This window comes from Acomys russatus, chromosome 4, assembly GCF_903995435.1.
Source record: "Acomys russatus chromosome 4, mAcoRus1.1, whole genome shotgun sequence".
Lineage (NCBI taxonomy): Eukaryota > Metazoa > Chordata > Mammalia > Rodentia > Muridae > Acomys > Acomys russatus.
Window position 1 is genome coordinate 5228329 of NC_067140.1, and position 17656 is coordinate 5245984.

General features: G+C 49.4%; 1 protein-coding gene across 2 annotated transcripts in view; it reads right to left on the reverse strand.

Annotated features, from left to right (window-relative positions):
- LOC127187581 (ubiquinol-cytochrome-c reductase complex assembly factor 1) overlaps positions 1–17656 on the reverse strand; it is an 88658-nt gene that overhangs the window by 1216 nt on the left and 69786 nt on the right. For both annotated transcript variants that reach the window (XM_051143607.1, XM_051143608.1), the window contains exons 8-9: positions 8455–8532; positions 2341–2454 (exon numbers count right to left, since the gene is read on the reverse strand). In XM_051143607.1, coding sequence (XP_050999564.1) covers positions 2341–2454; positions 8455–8532 — 192 coding nt within the window. The remainder of the gene's footprint in view (positions 1–2340; positions 2455–8454; positions 8533–17656) is intronic.

Here is a 17656-nt window from a genome sequence, read left to right on the forward strand (position 1 = left end):
ATGATGCCTCCTGAACTGTGCCCCAGCCTCTCGTCTGAGGGCAGCTCGGGGAAGCAGTTCAGCTCAACCTCGCCTCTTTCTAGCTCCCCCTGCTTCTACCCTGAATGCTACCATTCGGCCTACCTTCGGCTTGTTAACCTCAACATAACTTCGGTTGGTTACTAAATAGTAGCAGGCGTGTAGCACAGGAGACTGCTCAAAGCCCGGCTTCCCGGGCTGCCCTGACACAACCAGTCAGAACATGCCTTTCCCTGATCTTCCCCAGCATCCTCCTGGATCTCACTCCGGATTGACAGGCTGCCTCCAGGCCTGCCTGGGTACCTGTCTGGCTCCTCAAGGGCGGGACTGAGTCCTTCATTTCTACTTTCAGTCAGGCGCCACATAGCAGGTACTCAAAGGCCTGACAGAACTGGGTCCCCATTAAAAGTTCCCACTGTTGCCCACATCTTTTTCTTTCTTTTGTTATTTTTTGTCTTTGTTTTTGTTTTTGGTTTTTTTTTTTTTTTTTTTTTTTTTAAAGAAAGGATTTCTCTATGTAGCCCTGGCTGTCCTGGACTCACTTTGTAGACCAGGATGGCCTTGAACTCACTTTTAAAAATATGTAGTATTCTGTCTGAATGTGTGCCTGCAGGCCAGAAGAGGGCGCCAGATCTCATTATAGATGGTTGTGAGCCACCATGTGGTTGCTGGGGATTGAACTCAGGACCTCCAGAAGAACAGACAGTGCTCTTAACCTCTGAGCCATCTCTCCAGCCCCTTGTTGTCCACTTCTAATGGGGCCAAATGTGACTCCTTAGGACATTATGGCAAACTCTTCTTTTTGGGCCCCTGGCGAGGTCCTAGCTGGGCCTTGTCACGGCCTTTGGCACAAGCACACCAGGACAGAAGGGAAAACTGGGTGGGTCTCTCAAAAGACAGTGTTGACTTTGCCAGTTTCAACTCCTGTCTGAGGGTGAGGCTCTTTAGCTGCAGTGCTTTCTCCATGGCGCTGGCGGATCCGAAGGACAGTCAGATACACAGCAGTCTTGTCTCCGGGAGTTCCCTACCGTCTGGCTACATACAGCTTCAGCAGCTAGTCTGCTTCTCGCCAGGCACCCAGGTGGTCCTACCAGCCCCGTGCACTCTCGAGCTGGGATCTGACCTTCCCCTTCCTGGTTGCTGAGGGCCAGCAAGGCCATGGAGGTGAACTCAAGAATTACTGTGGCAGGATGCCCCTTGGGCTCGGGAGGCCAAGGCCACGAAGCAGAGGTGTGACTCACAGACACCTCAAGCTGATGAGCTGTCTGCAGCAGCTGTGGTGGCCTCTGGTGGTTACATGATTCACCCAGCTGGGGTCTGAGGCCAGTCGTGCAGGGTGAACCACGGGGAGACCCAGGAAAGGCCTTCACTTTCCACCTCAGGATGAGTGAATCATTCATCTAGAAAGCATGAGTTTCCTATCCAACCAGGATCCCAGGGCAGGAGATCAGGAGACACTTCTCTGCTCAGGCTTGGGGAAGGCCTGTGCCCAAGCAGCGCTTCCCAAAGAGCTCTCTGGAAAGTTTAGAATCAGGAGCCCTGAAAAGCCAGAGGGACAAGGACCTGACACGGGGACCCTGCCTGACTGTGAGGACAACTAGAGCTGTGTTTGTTAGGTGTTGCCTGAGGCCTGGCCCTGCCAGGAGTCAGGAGCAGAGGGATTAACGTGAGCATGAGGTGGGCACAGCGGGAGCCACCACGCCTCATGCTACCTCTTCCAGCACTGAGGGTTTAGTTCAGCACAGCACCCGGCACCAGGAGAAACAAACAGTGAACACATAAGCACAACTTTCTGAAAGCGAATGCTCTTCCTTTCTGCTCTATCCCCATCCCCGGGGGCCTTGGCCAAGGTCACAGCTGGACCCAGAACATGCGCATCCTTTGTTGTTGTTGTTTTGAGATAGGAACAGTTTTGAAAAGACAAGAGAGGCCTGGAACTCTATATAAATCAGGCTGGCCTCGAACTCAGAGATCTGTCGGCCTCTCCAAGTGCTGGGATTAAAGAGGTGCACCACTCACTATGTATGAGCCTGAAGACGCTGTCATTCTTAAGCTAGGCCTGGTGGCTCACAGGTGGAGGTGGGAGGGTCAGGAATCCAAGGCTAGCCTAGGCTACATGAGACCTTGTCTGAAAGAAAGGGAGGGAGGGACGGAGGGAGATGCTTTGTCTTCATCAATGCTTGCAGTTTATGTGATTGGGGCAGAAGCCTTGAAATTACTCCTTGTAAGTCTGCCTCTTATGACCCAACAAGATGCTAACACCGTACACTCAGGGGGACTCAAATGCGGCCAGATTTGCACAGGGAGAAAGACGGGGCTGACCTGCTTCCTCACGTACTCCACCAGCAACTCAAGCTGTCGAGGGTCTTCACATTTCTGGTTGAAGAAGGTTCTCCAGAGGGCAGCAGCCAGCCCATGGTCATCCGATAGGATCCCCTGGAACACACAGCAGGAATGCCTTGCAGAGCCACAATATGAACGTTGGGATATGTGAACAAGACAGCAAAGGATTCGGAAGGAGCGAGAAGGCGATGGGGGCGGGGGGGCTCATGAGAACACCTGGCCTGACCTTTTTGGGGGGAAGGGGTTGCTGAGACAGGGATTAACAGTGTAGCTCTGACAAATCTGGAACTCACTGTGTAGACCAGGCTAGAACTCACAACGCTGCTTCTGCCTCTTCTTTTTTAAGGTTTTTTTTTTTTTTTCCTAGACAGGGTTTCTCTGTGTAGCCCCTGCTGTCCTGGAGTCACTTTGTAGACGAAGCTGGCCTCGAACTCACAGTGATCCGCCTGCCTCTGCCTCCTGAGTGCTGGGATTAAAGGCGTGCACCACCACGCCCGGCATTTTGTCTTCTTTTTTAAAAAGTAAACTTTATTTTTATTGTATGTGTATGAGGGTTTGGCCTGCATGTGCACCATGAGTGTGCCTGGTATCTACAGAGACCAGAAGGTGTCAGGTCCCCTGGAACTGGAGTTACAGGTGGTTGTGAGCCATCGTGGGGGTGCTGGGAACTAAGCCCAGGTCCTCTGGAGGAGCAGCCAGTACTCTTAACCACTGAGCCGTCTCTCCAGCCCCTCAACCCTTCTTTTTATACAGAAGAACATGGGACTCTGAGGGTCAAGGCACTGGCGGACACTCATGTTTGGTGGGCCCTTCCAGGGATGCGCTCACCTCTACCACACTAAGCCTAGACGATGCATGTCTGAAAGGACCAGCAAGGGTAGCGCAGCAGCCATACTTCCGCTTCTGTTCACAAGGTGTGGGCTGTCAGCACTGCAAGTCCGTGTTTGCCTGGGCTTGGGGATGGGTGCGGACCGCTCCTACTGGCTTGGTCCAAAGTCCCACATCTGCAAGGTGGCTGCCTCTTTGGGAAAGAGAACTAGGTAACTTGCCTTCACTGTCACCCATCTGGCCATGACGGACCCATGGCTCTCCCTGAGGAGAGGAACGGGCTGTTTATTAGGATTGCCACGGGCCATAGAGGGCCACAGGGGGCCACAGCAGGCAAGGCTCAGAGCCTGTCTGTGTGCCCTGGCTCTGGGAACCCTGCTTGGAAGCCCAGATGTTATAGAGGCCAATTATAGCCATTTTCTAGCTCAGACCTCTAGGGCAGGGAGGATGAAGGCAAGTGAAGGGAAAGGCCCCGAGAAGTGCTTGTCTTTGTGCCAGGGGCGGACGAGGACTCGGAAGGCTGGGCCGAGTCTGAGCTCTGTCACCGTGAGGTTCAATGGTTACGGCTAAGCCTGAGTCCTGGGCTTCTTGGATACTCAGCGCGATGAAAACGTTTGCCCTAGAATGGGTGTGGTGCCTCATGCCTATAACCCCAAGACGTGAGCAGTGGAGGGAAAAGGAAATACTTGCTTTACCTATAGCACTCTTGAATTACACCATGAGGTAATGTGGCCTGGGGGTGTGGCGGGTCGGCAGAGTGCTTGCTCAGGAGCTTCAAAGCTCTGGACTCAATTCCTAGCACCACCACACAAAAAAAGTAAAGGCTTTTAAAAATAATTACGTTGACTGATGTTGCATGCGTGTGGGTTTGGGTGTGCACACGCCACGGAGTGCGTGTGAAGGGTAGAGGACAGCTTGCAGGGTTTGGCTTCCCCCCTTTGACCATGTGGGTCCACGAGATCCAGCTCAGCTCCTAGGCTTGGTGGTAACTTTCTTAACTGAATGAGCTCTCTCCAGCACAGCTTTTTCGTTTATTTCGACAGGGTTGCCCAAGGCTGCACTCAAAACTCTCTAGGTTGCCAAGGGAGGCCTTGAACTCCTGCCCCTATGCCTACACTTCCCAACTACTAAAATTACCAGCGTGTGCCACTGTACTCAGCTATGAAGCCATTTTAAAAAGTAACTATATTGGGCACAGTAAATAGGAGCATGCTTTAGTGAGCAGCTGATACATTTGAGACGAGAGTAGGCTCTGGGAGGCATGTCACCCAAGTTCAATGCTAGCATTGTCACCTGACAGAAGTGTGGCCTTTGAGAAGCTCTTAGCCCCTCTGGAGCCTGAGCATCTCATGAGACACGAAAGGTCCCCTATGTAGTAAAGATGAGAAAGCCGCAGGGGCATTTAGTTCACGTTACACAGTGGTCTGGCCTCACGGGCCCCGTGGGAGAAGAGGCTGATTCCAGGTCAGCTGTGTGACAAAGGCTCAGCCACAGCCTGGGGAGTTAACTGACAGGCGGGAAAACACTCCACCTGCTCCAGAGGCCTTCTGCTAAGCAAGCCCCACAGCTCTACAGCTGCAGACTGTCCTGGTGTGATGGCTGAGCTGGAGAGATCCGCTTTTTCTAGCAGGGGGCAACGAGGGCCAAAGACAAGCTCAGACACGTCACCCTCCCGCGAGCTCTCTGCTAACAAACACAACAGGCCGCCCTGTGTGTGAAGTGCCCTGGGCACAGGCGGGCTGCTGCTGGCTGAGACCCACTTCTTCTGTGATATGGGAAGGAGTGGGTGGGAGTGTCACAGGGGCTTGCCGAGTAAGCTGAGCCCAGCAAAACGAGAGCAGGGGAGCCATGGCTTGTTACAGTCAGAGATCCCTGGAGAAGGGGGTGATGGCTGGGACAAGGCGAAGTCATACACAGGGGTCCCAAGCAGTTAGAGGAAAGGCGGGTGCAGAAGATGCTGGCCCTGCTAACAACCGCTTCCAGACTACCAGGTTTCTCTGCCAGCTACTGTCTAATGACTACTTGTGCCACACAGCACAGCTATCATTACCCCCCACTTGAAAGATAAGGTCTGAGGCTCAGAGGTTAGTGAGGTACCTGGTGTTGAAAGAGGAGCCTCCCTGCCCTGCTGAGATCAGGGATGGTGCCTGCCTAGCCATCACACAGCATGGTGCATAGTACCAGCGTGAAAAATGGCAGACTCCAGCACCAAGCCCAGCGGTAGCCTTCTTTCCATCCGTCTGCTAGTAACTACTCAGTGAAAGCAAGCAGGAGACTCTTCAAATGTGCGAGTTTGAAAGGAAGGAGGAAGAAGAGGAGAGATACTCAGAGCCAAGCATTAGGGTGTGGCACCAACTTCCCACAATCTCACAGGGCGCCCACTGCTTACCCCATGGCATGAAAGAAGGCCTTCTTTAGAAAATTAGGGTGTCTAGGTTTGGAGTAAGAGATAGAAAGCTATGGCACATCCTGGACTGATGACTACCACTACGTGCTTAGCCCAGGCAGATCTCTGTGAGTTCAAAGCCAGTCTGATCTATAGAGCAAGCTCCGGGACAGCCAGTGTGTGTCAAAATAAATAAAGAAGCCGGGCATGGTGGCACATGCCTTTAATCCCAGCACTCGGGGAGGCAGAGGTAGGCGGATCTCTGTGAGTTTGAGGCCAGCCTGGTCTACAAAGAAGAGTCCAGGATGGCCAAGGCTATACAGAGAGACTGTCTTGAGGAAAAAAATGAATAAATAAACAAGCAAACAGATGCGGCTGCAGAGACAGCCCAGTGGTTAAGAGCACTCGCTGCACTTGCAGGTGTGAGTTGGGGTGCCAGCACCTATCTGGTGACTCACAGGCGTCTGTCACTCTCATTCCAGGAGATCTGATGGCTTCTCAGGCATGCATGTGGTACACACATAAACATCAGGCAGATATAGAATAGGCACACAAGTGGGGAGGGTGCGGAAAGCTGCAGGACAGAGAAAAATGCACGGGACACATACAGATAGCCACAAGTGAACTCAGTGGACAACAAAACAAGAAACAGAGCAGATAAAGTTGGGAGAAGTGGAGGGAGTGGGGACAACGGGAGAAATTGCAGGAGAGGGCACAGAGATGGATTTTCAAAACGCATTATATGCACGCATGAAATTCTAGAACAAAGAAAAAGGAGAAGGGAAAAAACCTCCAATGGACTAGAGACATAGCTAATTTGGCAGAGTGCTTACATAGCACACAGAAAGCCCTGAGTTCAGTCCCTAACTTGAATAAATCAATGATATTTATTGATTTATAAATCTGAGGTTTTATATATATATATAAAATTGATTTATAAAGCTGAGGTTATAGGCATGTGCCACCATGGCCAGTTCCATTCAGTTCAGGGATTCAAACCCAGGGCGTTGTGAATTCTGGGCAGTAATCCAGCAACTGAGGCCGGCCCCAGCCCTGCTCCATACATTCCTTCCTCTCCTCACCATGCCAGACACTGTGTTAGACATCAGAAACACACTGGGCACAGTCCCTTCCCAGAAAACAAGATCTACACCCAGCCAGGCGACAGCCAGTCAATGCTAGGAAGTGTCATAAGCACCCAGGGCAGGTGGAATGGGCCGAGCCTGGGGAAGGTTAGGGACCCTCCCCCACACCCCCCAGCGGTGGTGCCTGCATTAAGTCAGGAGGTGACCGCAAAATGAGCTTAAAAGCACATCGTTTATCTAGAAAGAAATGGGATATAGTGAGTGCTGTTGAGTGTGTATACAGCGGCCATCACACCACCTGCATAACTGTTCTCCATAATAAAGTTGGAGTGCTGGAAAACGACACAGAAACAACATGGATGAACCTGGAGACGCCCTGCTCGGTGAACTAAGCCAGTAACACAAGAGCAAACACTGTAAGATTCTACTCACACGAGTTCCTACCAAAATCCAAGAGTCAGAAAGTAAACGGGTGGTTTCCAGGGGCTAGGAGGAAGAGGAGGAAGCGGAGGAAGCGGAGGAAGCAGGGAGCTTGCATTCAGTGGGACAGGGTTCCAGTCTGAGACTGTGAATGTCCCACGTGTAGCTCTGTGCATAGATACTTTGCAGAAAGTGCATAAAGACGAGAAACTGCTGTCTACACACAGGCTAACACCGGGAGGGGACTCGGCGAACAGGTCTTTGTACTTCAAGCAGATACACACACAGCTTTGTGAGCTTTAAAAATGGGTATATGCAGCAAGTGTGGTGGCACACACCATTAACCCCAGCACTTGCGAGGCAGATGCAGAGGCAGGTGGATCTCTGTGAGTTCGAGGCCAGCCTGGCTTGTCTACAGAGTGAGTTCCAGGACAGCCAGGGCTACATGGAGAAACCTTGTCTGGAAAAAATAAAATAAAATAAAGTCCAGCCTGGTCTACAAAGTGAGTCCAAGATGGCCAAGGCTACACAGAGAAACCCTGTCTTGAAAAACCAAAATAAATAAATAAATAAAATAAAATAAAATAAAGTGAGCCCATGGGTCGCTGAGAGATGGCTGAGTGGCTTTCGGCATCTGCTGCTCTTGTAGAAGATCTGGATTCAATTCCCAGCTTCCACATGATGGCTCAGAACCAGCCTGACTCCAGTTCCAAGGGACACACTGCCCCCTCTGACCTCCACAGGCACCAGGTGCTCATGAGGCATGCACACATACATGCAGGCAAAAAGTTCATACACATGAGTACGTGCCGCTTTAAAATGAAAAAGAAAACAGTATACATTTCGTGCCACAGCCCGTGCTGTTTACTGAGAGTGTCTTGCTTCCTCTCGGAGAAGCTGTGGCTGTGGCCCCCATCCAGCCCCCACTGGGCACTCAATGCTAGCTGGTTGAATGTCTGAAGAAAGTATATGATGCTCTTTCCCCAGCATTTGATGAAGGGGAAGAAATAAATACTAAGCACTAATGGCAAGTAGAGAATACAGTCCTCACAGCCTCCCTCACACGCTCTCCTCAAGGGCTCTATTGGAAGACTAACTGGAGGGATATGAGGGCTCAGTGGCTACAGGCACCTGTGCTCTTACAGAGGAGTTCCAGTTTGGTTCCCAGCACCCATGCTGTGTGGCTCCATGCCCTTTCCTGGGCTCCACAGGCACTGACACGCACCCTCACACACAGTGGCAGACACTCACACAGACACACACACACAGAAATGTAAAACATATTTATAAAGGAAGGAAGAGGAACGGGACGGAGGAAGGCTGGTGGGCTTTTATTGGGGATGACCGTTGCTGCCTAAAGCAAATGACTCTTACCTCATCATAGCCCAAGATTGCCGCATAGAAATTGTTTGTCATGAGGGCCAAGTTCTTCTTCAGGATATAGGAATTAACCTACAAAAACAAAAGTATGAAAGTAAGAAAAAGCATGACGTCTCTGAGCTGTTAGGCTGTTAAAACAGAGACAGGAACTCAGTCTAAATTGCTGCTCCCGCAATGAAGCTGCCACTACGTCTTACTGAACGGACCTTCACCTGCACGCCTGGTTTTGTGTTAGTGCTGATGAACACAAAGCATCAGAAACAGTATCTGATTACAGGTGCGCACAGCCTAGCGTAGGAAAGCATTAAAAACTACCTGTGGGTGCCCTAGCCCACTCCTGTAATCCCCAGCACTGGGAGGAGGCGGGTGTCAGAGGACCAGAAGTTCAAGGTTCTAATGCGTTTGAGACCAACCTGGGCTACATGAGACCGTGTCTGAAGAGCAACTAAAAGGGCCACTGAGATGGTTTGGCAGGCCAAGGTGCCTGCTGCCATGAAGGAGAGGTAAACCTGTTTTTTAGGATCCCTAGTGTGGGACTGGAACGGTCTTGTAAGAACAGGTGATGTTAATCCACTCCTGCGGGAGCTTGATTGTTGCCAGCTGAAAAGATCCCGTGACCAGACTCTGGGAGGAGATTTATAAATGAGCCCAGAACTGGAGGCGGGGCCTGTGGAGACTTTGGATAGTTTTGGCTGCTCATCGCTCCACTTCAATACGCTCCTAGAGAGAACCACTCGAGGGAAGGCTTCGGGGCTCTGGCTCCTGCTGAGGTTCCAGGGTCTGGCTACTCCAGGTTCCAGCAGAAGAAATCCTGCTGCTTATGCCAGGAGAATAGTTCCTCGGAACTGATATCCTTACGCTTTTGTTATTGTGTTCGTTAATCCTCTTTTACTATTGTTTTGGTTAGTCGGGTTATAAGTGATGTATGGTCGGTCACTAAGTTGTAATAAAACATATTGGTTAAAAAAATTGAACTTACACTGCCAAGCCTGAGAACTGAAGTTTGGTCCCCACGACCCATGTGATGGAAGGAGAGAAGTGACACTTGCAAGTTGTTCTCCAACCTCCACACGCACACACACACATAAATAAGTGTAATTTAAATTAGCATTATCCTGCTATGTATGTATGCATGTATGTGCACTGTCTATGTATGCATGTATGTGCATTGTGTATGTATAGCCCAAGGAGGCCAGAACAGAGCATTGGATCCCCTGATAACAATTGTCATAGACAATTGTGTGGCACCACTTAGGTCTTATCACTGAATCACCTCTCCAGCTCCAATAATTAAAATCTTATTTTATCTTATTTTTAGACCTTATTTTAGGGTCTCTCTATGTGCCACTGGCTAGCCCAGAACTTATTATGTAGATGAGGCTTGCCTGATCTCACAAAGATCTGCCTGCCTCTGTCTCCCAGGTGCCAGGATTAAACGTGTGTACCACCACACCAGGTCTAGAAGTTTTTAGTGAAACAAAACAAAACGACCACCACCCAGTAGCTCAAATCCTATTACAAATGTGCAACTACGAATGAGTTTCAGTGCAAATGGCCTCGGGCTGGAGAGCTGAGGAAGAGTGGCCCTGAGGGGGGCTGCAGGGCTGGCCCAGAAGACAAGAGAGAACAAGGCTAAGACTCAAGTTTCTCTGGCCCTCATGTGAACAACCGCACCCCGCCCCCATAATTAATTTTAAAAAATCCTTGGGGAAAGGAGTCTGACAGGATAGGGAGAGGCTGAAGAGAGGAGGCATTTGAGACAGCAGAAGCAAGGTATGCAGAGGTGAGGGCATGGAAAAGGAATATTGGGGCCATCAGACATGGTGACCAAGGCAGGGACACTGTCCCGCCACGGTAGGGAATGTCTCAAGGGCTGCTGGGAAGACAGTGACATACAGAAGGTGGGGAAGAGAGGCAGGACCGCATATGAGACGCTGAGGAAGAAGAGCCTTGGAGGCTGCAGGAGTAGGCAATGAGATAACCCTCTAGAAGTGATAGTTCTGGGAGACATATGCCGACTAAACTCCTCAGACGGGCTGGGCGTGGTGGCGCAAGCCTTTAATACTAGCACTTGGGAGGCAGAGGCAGGCGGATCATTGTGAGTTTGAGGCCAGCCTGGTCTATGAGTCTAGGACAGCTAAGGCGACACAGAGAAACCCTGCCTCAAAAAACAAAAAACCAAAACTCCTCAGACACCTGTAGTCTTGAGCGTGCAGTGTACTGAGTGTCTTGAAGAGGTAAAACTCGGATACCAGGTGGCAGTCTACTTGGGGGCAGGGGCCATGTGCTGTCCTCTGGGATCCTGGCAGAAGGCCCATCACTAGAAACGTGGCCTAGGGACTGTTACTTAACCTGGGCTGAGTAACTGCCAAACACCCTTCAGAGCCTCATATGGAGGATAAGAGCCCTGATAACAATCCTTTCCACACCCACATGGGCTAGGTGCTTTATGGACACCGGCTCCTCTAGTCTTCACCAGAACCCAGATGTAGCTGGGCTACAGTCACCACGACCTGACTGCCCGAGAGACTGAGGAACAGAAGTGAAGCGCCCTGACACTGACAAAACTAAGCTCATCATCCATTCAAAGCCAAGCTCCTCACCCTCCACAGGCCCCTGCATTTCTAGGACACTTCACTTCGGATCACAAAATAGTCACGTTCTTATCTCTGGGATAAAATGTCTGAAAGAAGTTACCTCAGGGAGGAGGGGGTGATTTGGCTCACAGTTCTGACAGGACACAGTCCATCAAACAATGGAAGATGTGGCTACAGGCATATGGCGGTGGTGTGTGTCTGTGTGTGTGTGTGTGTCTGTGTGTGTGTGTCTGTGTGTGTGTGTGTCTGTGTGTGTGTGTGTCTGTGTGTGTGTGTCTGTGTGTGTCTGTGTGTGTGTCTGTGTGTGTGTGTGTCTGTGTGTGTGTGTGTGTGTCTGTGTGTGTGTGTCTGTGTGTGTGTGTGTGTCTGTGTGTGTGTGTGTGTGTGTGTGTGTGTGTGTGTGTGTGTGTGTGTGTGTGTGTGTGTGTGTGTGTGTCTGTGTGTGTGTGTTGCTTGCTTACAACTTGGTGGATCAGGAAGCAGAAAGCTTGGACCAGAGATGAGGGGACAAAGCCTGCCCCCTGCAACACACTTTCTCCAGGTAGCCCCACCTCCTAAAGATCCTGCAACCTTCCTAACCGTCTTATCGCCTAGAAACTAAGTGTTCAAACACACGAGCCTATGGAGGACATTTTACATTTAAACCATGACATAATAAATCAAAGGCTAAGTAATTTTTATCCTGGGCTTCAAAACTGATCTCTGGAGGTCAGAAGAGGCAAAATGATTTGGGTTTATAGTTTCATAAAACCCGGATTCAAGTCAAAGCTCTGGTATATATTTTGGGTGTGGTCTTCAGCAAGCCAACCTCTGAGGCTGTTTGGTCTTTTAAGTGCTCTGCGCATCAGAACTATTTTCAAGAGCACATGAGTCCGTGTGCATTCGCTCCTTAGGTTAACAACATGCCCTGGAAGTCCTGGTAAACAGCAGCAAGCTCTGCAAACACAAGGAACTGTGAGTAAGGCCCGGTTTGTTTATACAAAACTAAAACTAAAACCAGCCCCTGTGCTTTACAGTCATGGACAATTTTCAAAAGTGAAGAGAGAATTGTGAAGTTGGAGGCTGGAAAATATGAGATTGGTGGTAGGGAGCTGGGAGGGGAAGCCGTGACCTTTCCTCCCACTGCTCTTTTGTGCCTTGAGCGCTGTGTGTGTGTGTATGTGTGTGTGTGTGTGTCTGTCTGTCTGTCTGTCTGTCTCTGCCAAGGTACGCAGTATGGCTGGAGCGGCTTCTGTGCCTGTCTCTCCCACCAGTCTGTGAGCCTCTCAAGCTGGGGTCACAGGAAGCAGGACTGAGGCACTCTGGCACCCAAACACCTGGCCTGGGACTAGACCAGATGTGCTGATAATGAACCCCTAAGGTTACCACACAGGGCTGGGAACACAGCTCAGGTCTGAGTACTTACACAGCTAGCATGAGGCCCCCGGGCTCAGCCCCCCAGACACACAACCACACAAGCAAACAAACAGGCGCAAGGGCCACTCACAGCATGTTTCATCCAATGACACAAATTGTTTTGTTTTGCTGAAAAACCACTTCCGTGTTTCTGTAATTCCACAAATATATGCTACTGTATTTGTTTCCACTGTTTCATCTAATATGCTGGGGTCAAAGAGTCAAGCGAACAGGCCGGGAGTGAGAGAGGGTTCACTCCTTCTGTCATGGGAGGATGAGAAGAAACCCACTTGGGTTCTTTCTTACTTATGTACTGGTTGTTCTAGCTGTACAAGACAATCAGAGCCAAAAACTGCACGTCAGGGGTGCCCAGCAGTAAGGCAAGGCACCACTCCTGGGAAAACACTTCTGGAACCTGCCGGGTCGGCAGTTAGCATCGTGCCAATAGCTTGGAGGCTGGAGGGACCTTCGGGGATCACCTGGCCCAGTGACCCCATGGGAAGAAAGGGATGGTGAAACGAAGCCCAGACTTGGGAAGAGACAGTCCCCGGGTCACACAACAAGTCACCATCAGAGCAGGGTTAGAGGGGAGCGGATGATGCTATTTCACCACCTGAGGGGTACTTCCAAAGATCCCCCAGACAGTATTCTGCAAAGCTTGGTTCTTGTTTTCCAGAGAGGCCCGGGCAGCCTCCCCACGGCTGCTGAACGCCTGAGGACAATGGAGTCAGGACAGAGCTTGGTGTTAGCCAGGCTCTGCCTCCGGCATGCTCCCCATCACCTCTCCAGAGAGAAGGCAGGCTGCCACAGTACGAATGGCTTTCAGGATCGTCACTCAAGCTACAACAGATCATGAAAAAGTCCACTTCTGGAAGGCAGGGCAGGCGCTGTCACTGCAACACACGATCTGCAGGCAGTAGCCGAAGGGACTGACAGCAACATCCTAAGCTCTGGACTCACCCCACTGGGGTCCTGGGGCTGGAGCCTCCCTGTGCTGGACCACTATCATGCCCATTCCCTTACTTAAGCATTTGTCTGCTGGTGTGCACGGTCCTGTCTCCCCAGTGCCAGAGTGTGTTGTCTATGAATACACAGACCTCCCCCACCCCCCAGCAGAAGATGGTGTTGGGCTGTTTGCTTATTAAAATCTTATCCTGTCCACAGTGCTTTGCTTTTTATAAAAACCCATACATACTGAGCCACCACATGGGAAAGGTTCCCTTTATATCAGTTACTCATATTTTCCCATTTATTTAAGCTATTAAAATTCATGCAGATATTTTATAAGCCATCAGGATTCGATGACTGCTCTTACTGAATGTTTAATAATAAACTAAACAGAAGAAATCAGAGGGTTAAATGATGACTGCAATTCCTGTAATGACTTAATTAAATTTTTATTGAGTACATAAACTATGATGTCACTTCTAGCCAACCATGGCTCTGCTTTCGCAGCATGTCACAGGGTGGGAGCACTCAATAGGAGGTTAGGCTAAATGAGCAGCAGGTCTCTGCTGAAATGGGGGAGGGAGCCAGGCTCAGGTAACACACTCAATAAATTATCCCTTCATTTTTAAACAAAGTCCGTGAGTTATAATATATTTGCCATGCACTTTTTATGACATAATAAAAATGTTACCTTAAGGATTACTTAACACATACTACAAATGTTATAGCAGAGGCAGGCACAAGGGGCAAAGAAAACAAACATGAACAGGCCAGGGACGGGTCCTGGAGTTTATGTCCCGGGGGAACAGCTCAGTATATTAAAAGGGGAATGCAAAAAACAGGGGGTGCAAGTGTTCAGGGTTACTAATCAGCAGATTAATGAATGAGACAGCCAACGGGGAGCACAAGCAAGAAGCGATCTCGCAAGCACATGTTTAATTAATGGGAGTATTCTCAAAGAGGGACACAGGCTTTAAAGAGAGGCCAGTTCACTCGAGGCCAGTTCACTGCCCCTGTCCCCTTCTCACTGCCGCAGCCCTTAAAGATGTTTATGTGACTGCATAACAGGGTCCAGACTGCGGTGCAGACTGAAGGAGATCACGGCTTAACCTCTGTGCGCACTGAAAGGGGCTTCAGGAAATTTCCTAGGCCGTTTTTCTGACCTCACTCCCTTCTGTCTCCCCATGTTTGTTTTAGGCCTTGGTCAGAGTCAGCTCCGTCATTTCCCACGGCCGTGCTCCTGTTCTTAGGACACTAACGGGAATGCATCTTGTCTTCACTAATGGAAGAGAGGTGGTGCCTTCTCAGCTTCAAAGACCCAGCCTCCAAAGCACCTCTTCTCCCCAGTCTACAGGGGCCCCGAATGACTCAAGGCCAGGAACAGGTCACAGGACTAGCTATCATCAAGTGCTAAGTGTGCTAACAGCTTTATGCATATTAGGTCAATTAATCCTTCCCAAAGAACCCTAGACAGGGCATTATCTTATCTCCATTTTTTAAAATTCCAGTTTTGCTAGTTGAGATCTCTATATTTAAAATCCAACCTCCCTGAAAATGCACTGAAAAGCAAGGTCGGCAGTAAGAGCTACGGAGCTGGCAGCCTTAATTTCTGAATGGTCACACAGTATAGCAGGCCTTTCCTTAGGTTTGTTTAAAAGCAAGGCAGATCAATCAGAAGGTCAAGGTCAGTTTTAGTCTACAAAAGGAGTTCGAGGCCAGCGTTGGGGGTGTCTCGAAATCAAACAGACAAATCTACACAAATGGTTGGCCTTGGAAATATCACTGTGTATCCAGTTGACCAGCTGAAGGGATACATTAAGATCTTGAGACAAAGCCAGGCAAGGTGGTGCACACCTTTAATCCCAGCACTCGGGAGGCAGAGGCAGGCGGATCGCTGTGAGTTCGAGGTCACCCTGGTCTACAAATCGAGTCCAGGACAGCCAAGGCTACACAGAGAAACTCTGTCTTGAAAAACCAAAAAAAAAAAAAAAAAAAAAAAAAAGGACAACCAAACACCACCTTCTTCAGGTCAGGACACACACACACCTTGGAAACTTTGGACTGCATCTTGTTTGACAAGTTTTATCAGAACAGAGGTGTCAATACCTGGCTTGGTACTGTAATACAGAGTTCAAAAGGAAGTGGGTGTGAGAGCTTCTATTTAAAATCTGCATTGATGATGGAAGTGGCGGGAAACAATGTTTCCATCTCACATTTGATGTGATAACATTTTCGTGCTTAGGTCTTCTGTATGCCCCACAGTTAGGACTGTTCACGAGTGGCACACGCAGCCAAACTCCCACTGAAACGTGAAGAATCACACAAACATAAAGCAAAAGCCACTTGTTTCTGTACTTTGGAAATAGGGGGAAAATGAAAACAACTCAAAATTACCAGAGAAATTGTCACAAGGACAAGAAAAGATTTGACAAGGTCAAGGCAGAGTCATTTGTAAAATAAACAGATGGAAGAAAGGTTTGACTAAGCAGATGCCAGGGTCCAGGGAATCTCAAATCATAAAACAGGAAGCTGAGGCAGGAGGATCACAGATTCAAGATTCAAGGCTGCCTGTGCTTCTGAGCGAGCTCAAGGCCAACCTGTGTAACTTCACTGTCTCCAAGTAAAACACAAGCTGGGGCTGGAGCTCGTTAGGGCCCTGGGTTCAATACCCAGAACCACAAACCAAACCAAAAAAGCAAAACAAAAACCCACCTCGCTTTTGATGGTCAATCTTTACTGTCACTTGCCTGGACTTATAACCACCTAGTAGTTTCTAGGTGAGTTAAACTAAGGAGGGAAGGACCCTTGCTGGGACCCTTGCTCTGTGTGTGCATGTGTGCGCGCATGTGTGCGTGTGTGCTGCCATGGGCTGGGGTCAGACTGAAGGAAAAGGAGCAGGAGGGCTGAGCGCCCGCTCACCACTCTCCTTCCTGAGTCAGTCATCTGGCTCCGCCCCGCCTTCTTTACTATGATGCTTTTATTGGGTGCCATCGCAGCCAAAATAAAAGTAACAACACACTCCCAGAAGCCAGAAACGTCACAAGATAACCATAATTAGACATATTTTAAAAAACCAACCACATACAAAGGTAAAAATATATTAATAGAGGCATGAGAGGTAGCTCAGCAGTTAAGAGCGGGGCTGGTTAAGAGCAGGATTCCCAGCTCATAGCTATCTGCTAAGCCCAATCTCAGGGGATTCGATTGTACTCCTTTGGCCGCCACAGGCACCTGGCACACAGAGATACACATGCAGGCAAGATCCTCACACACACAGAATAATATTAGAGTAATGATTATGATGTTAAATGTTATATTGATAATTAAGGTATACTTTCATTTGCTGTTGTCATTGCAGCTTACCATACGTAAGAATCAAACTTATGGAAAAAGAAATATTAGTGAAGAGCAGGTAAGGTTACAAGAGCTAAGACTGACCTACTGGCTGGGCGTGGTGGCACATGCCTTTAGTCCCAGCCCTCGGGAGGCAGAGGCAGGCGGGTTGCTGTGAGTTCAAGGCCAGCCTGGTCTACAAGATGACTCCAGGACAGCCAAGGCTACACAGAGAGACCCTATCTCGAGAAACAAACAAACAAACAAACAAACAAAAACAACCCCCCCCCCAAAAAAAACAAAAACAAAACAAAGCAAAACAAAACCTGACCAACTGATGAGGACACTCGCTGTTATTTGAGCAACAGAATCATTCAGAAGTTACTTAACAGATTGGCCAAGATGCTTCCCTCATCAAACTCAAAGGACCAAGAGATTTACTTATTCCAGTAACATCATCGCTGAGATGAAGTTCTCTCCTCGCTCTGCCTTCCCTTAGGTCAGAATCTATTCTGCTTTCAAAGGAAATTGAAACACTGCAGATCCTAAAACCCTGGCCTCTCCCCAAGACGGGCACACAGCCCAAGCTGGTTTGTTAAATTCTTGTTTTTCTCTCCTCTCTCTCTCTCTCTCCTCTCCCTCGCTTTCTCTCTCCCCCCTCCACACTTTTTATTGTGAGCCTAGCCTTTAATGGCTAAGCCATCTCTCTAGCCTCCCCCCCCCACACTCTGTTTTTTTCAAGACAGGGTTTCTCTGTGTAGCCCTGACTGTCCTGTCCTGGGACTCACTCTGGCCTCAGACTCACAGAAATCCAGCACTCCATGCACTACCATCTGCCACATTCTTGTTTCTAAGAACAGAAATAAAACTCCACTACAGTTGGGTGACCCCAACATTGCACGGAGTCTCTCCTTCCCGTGGCC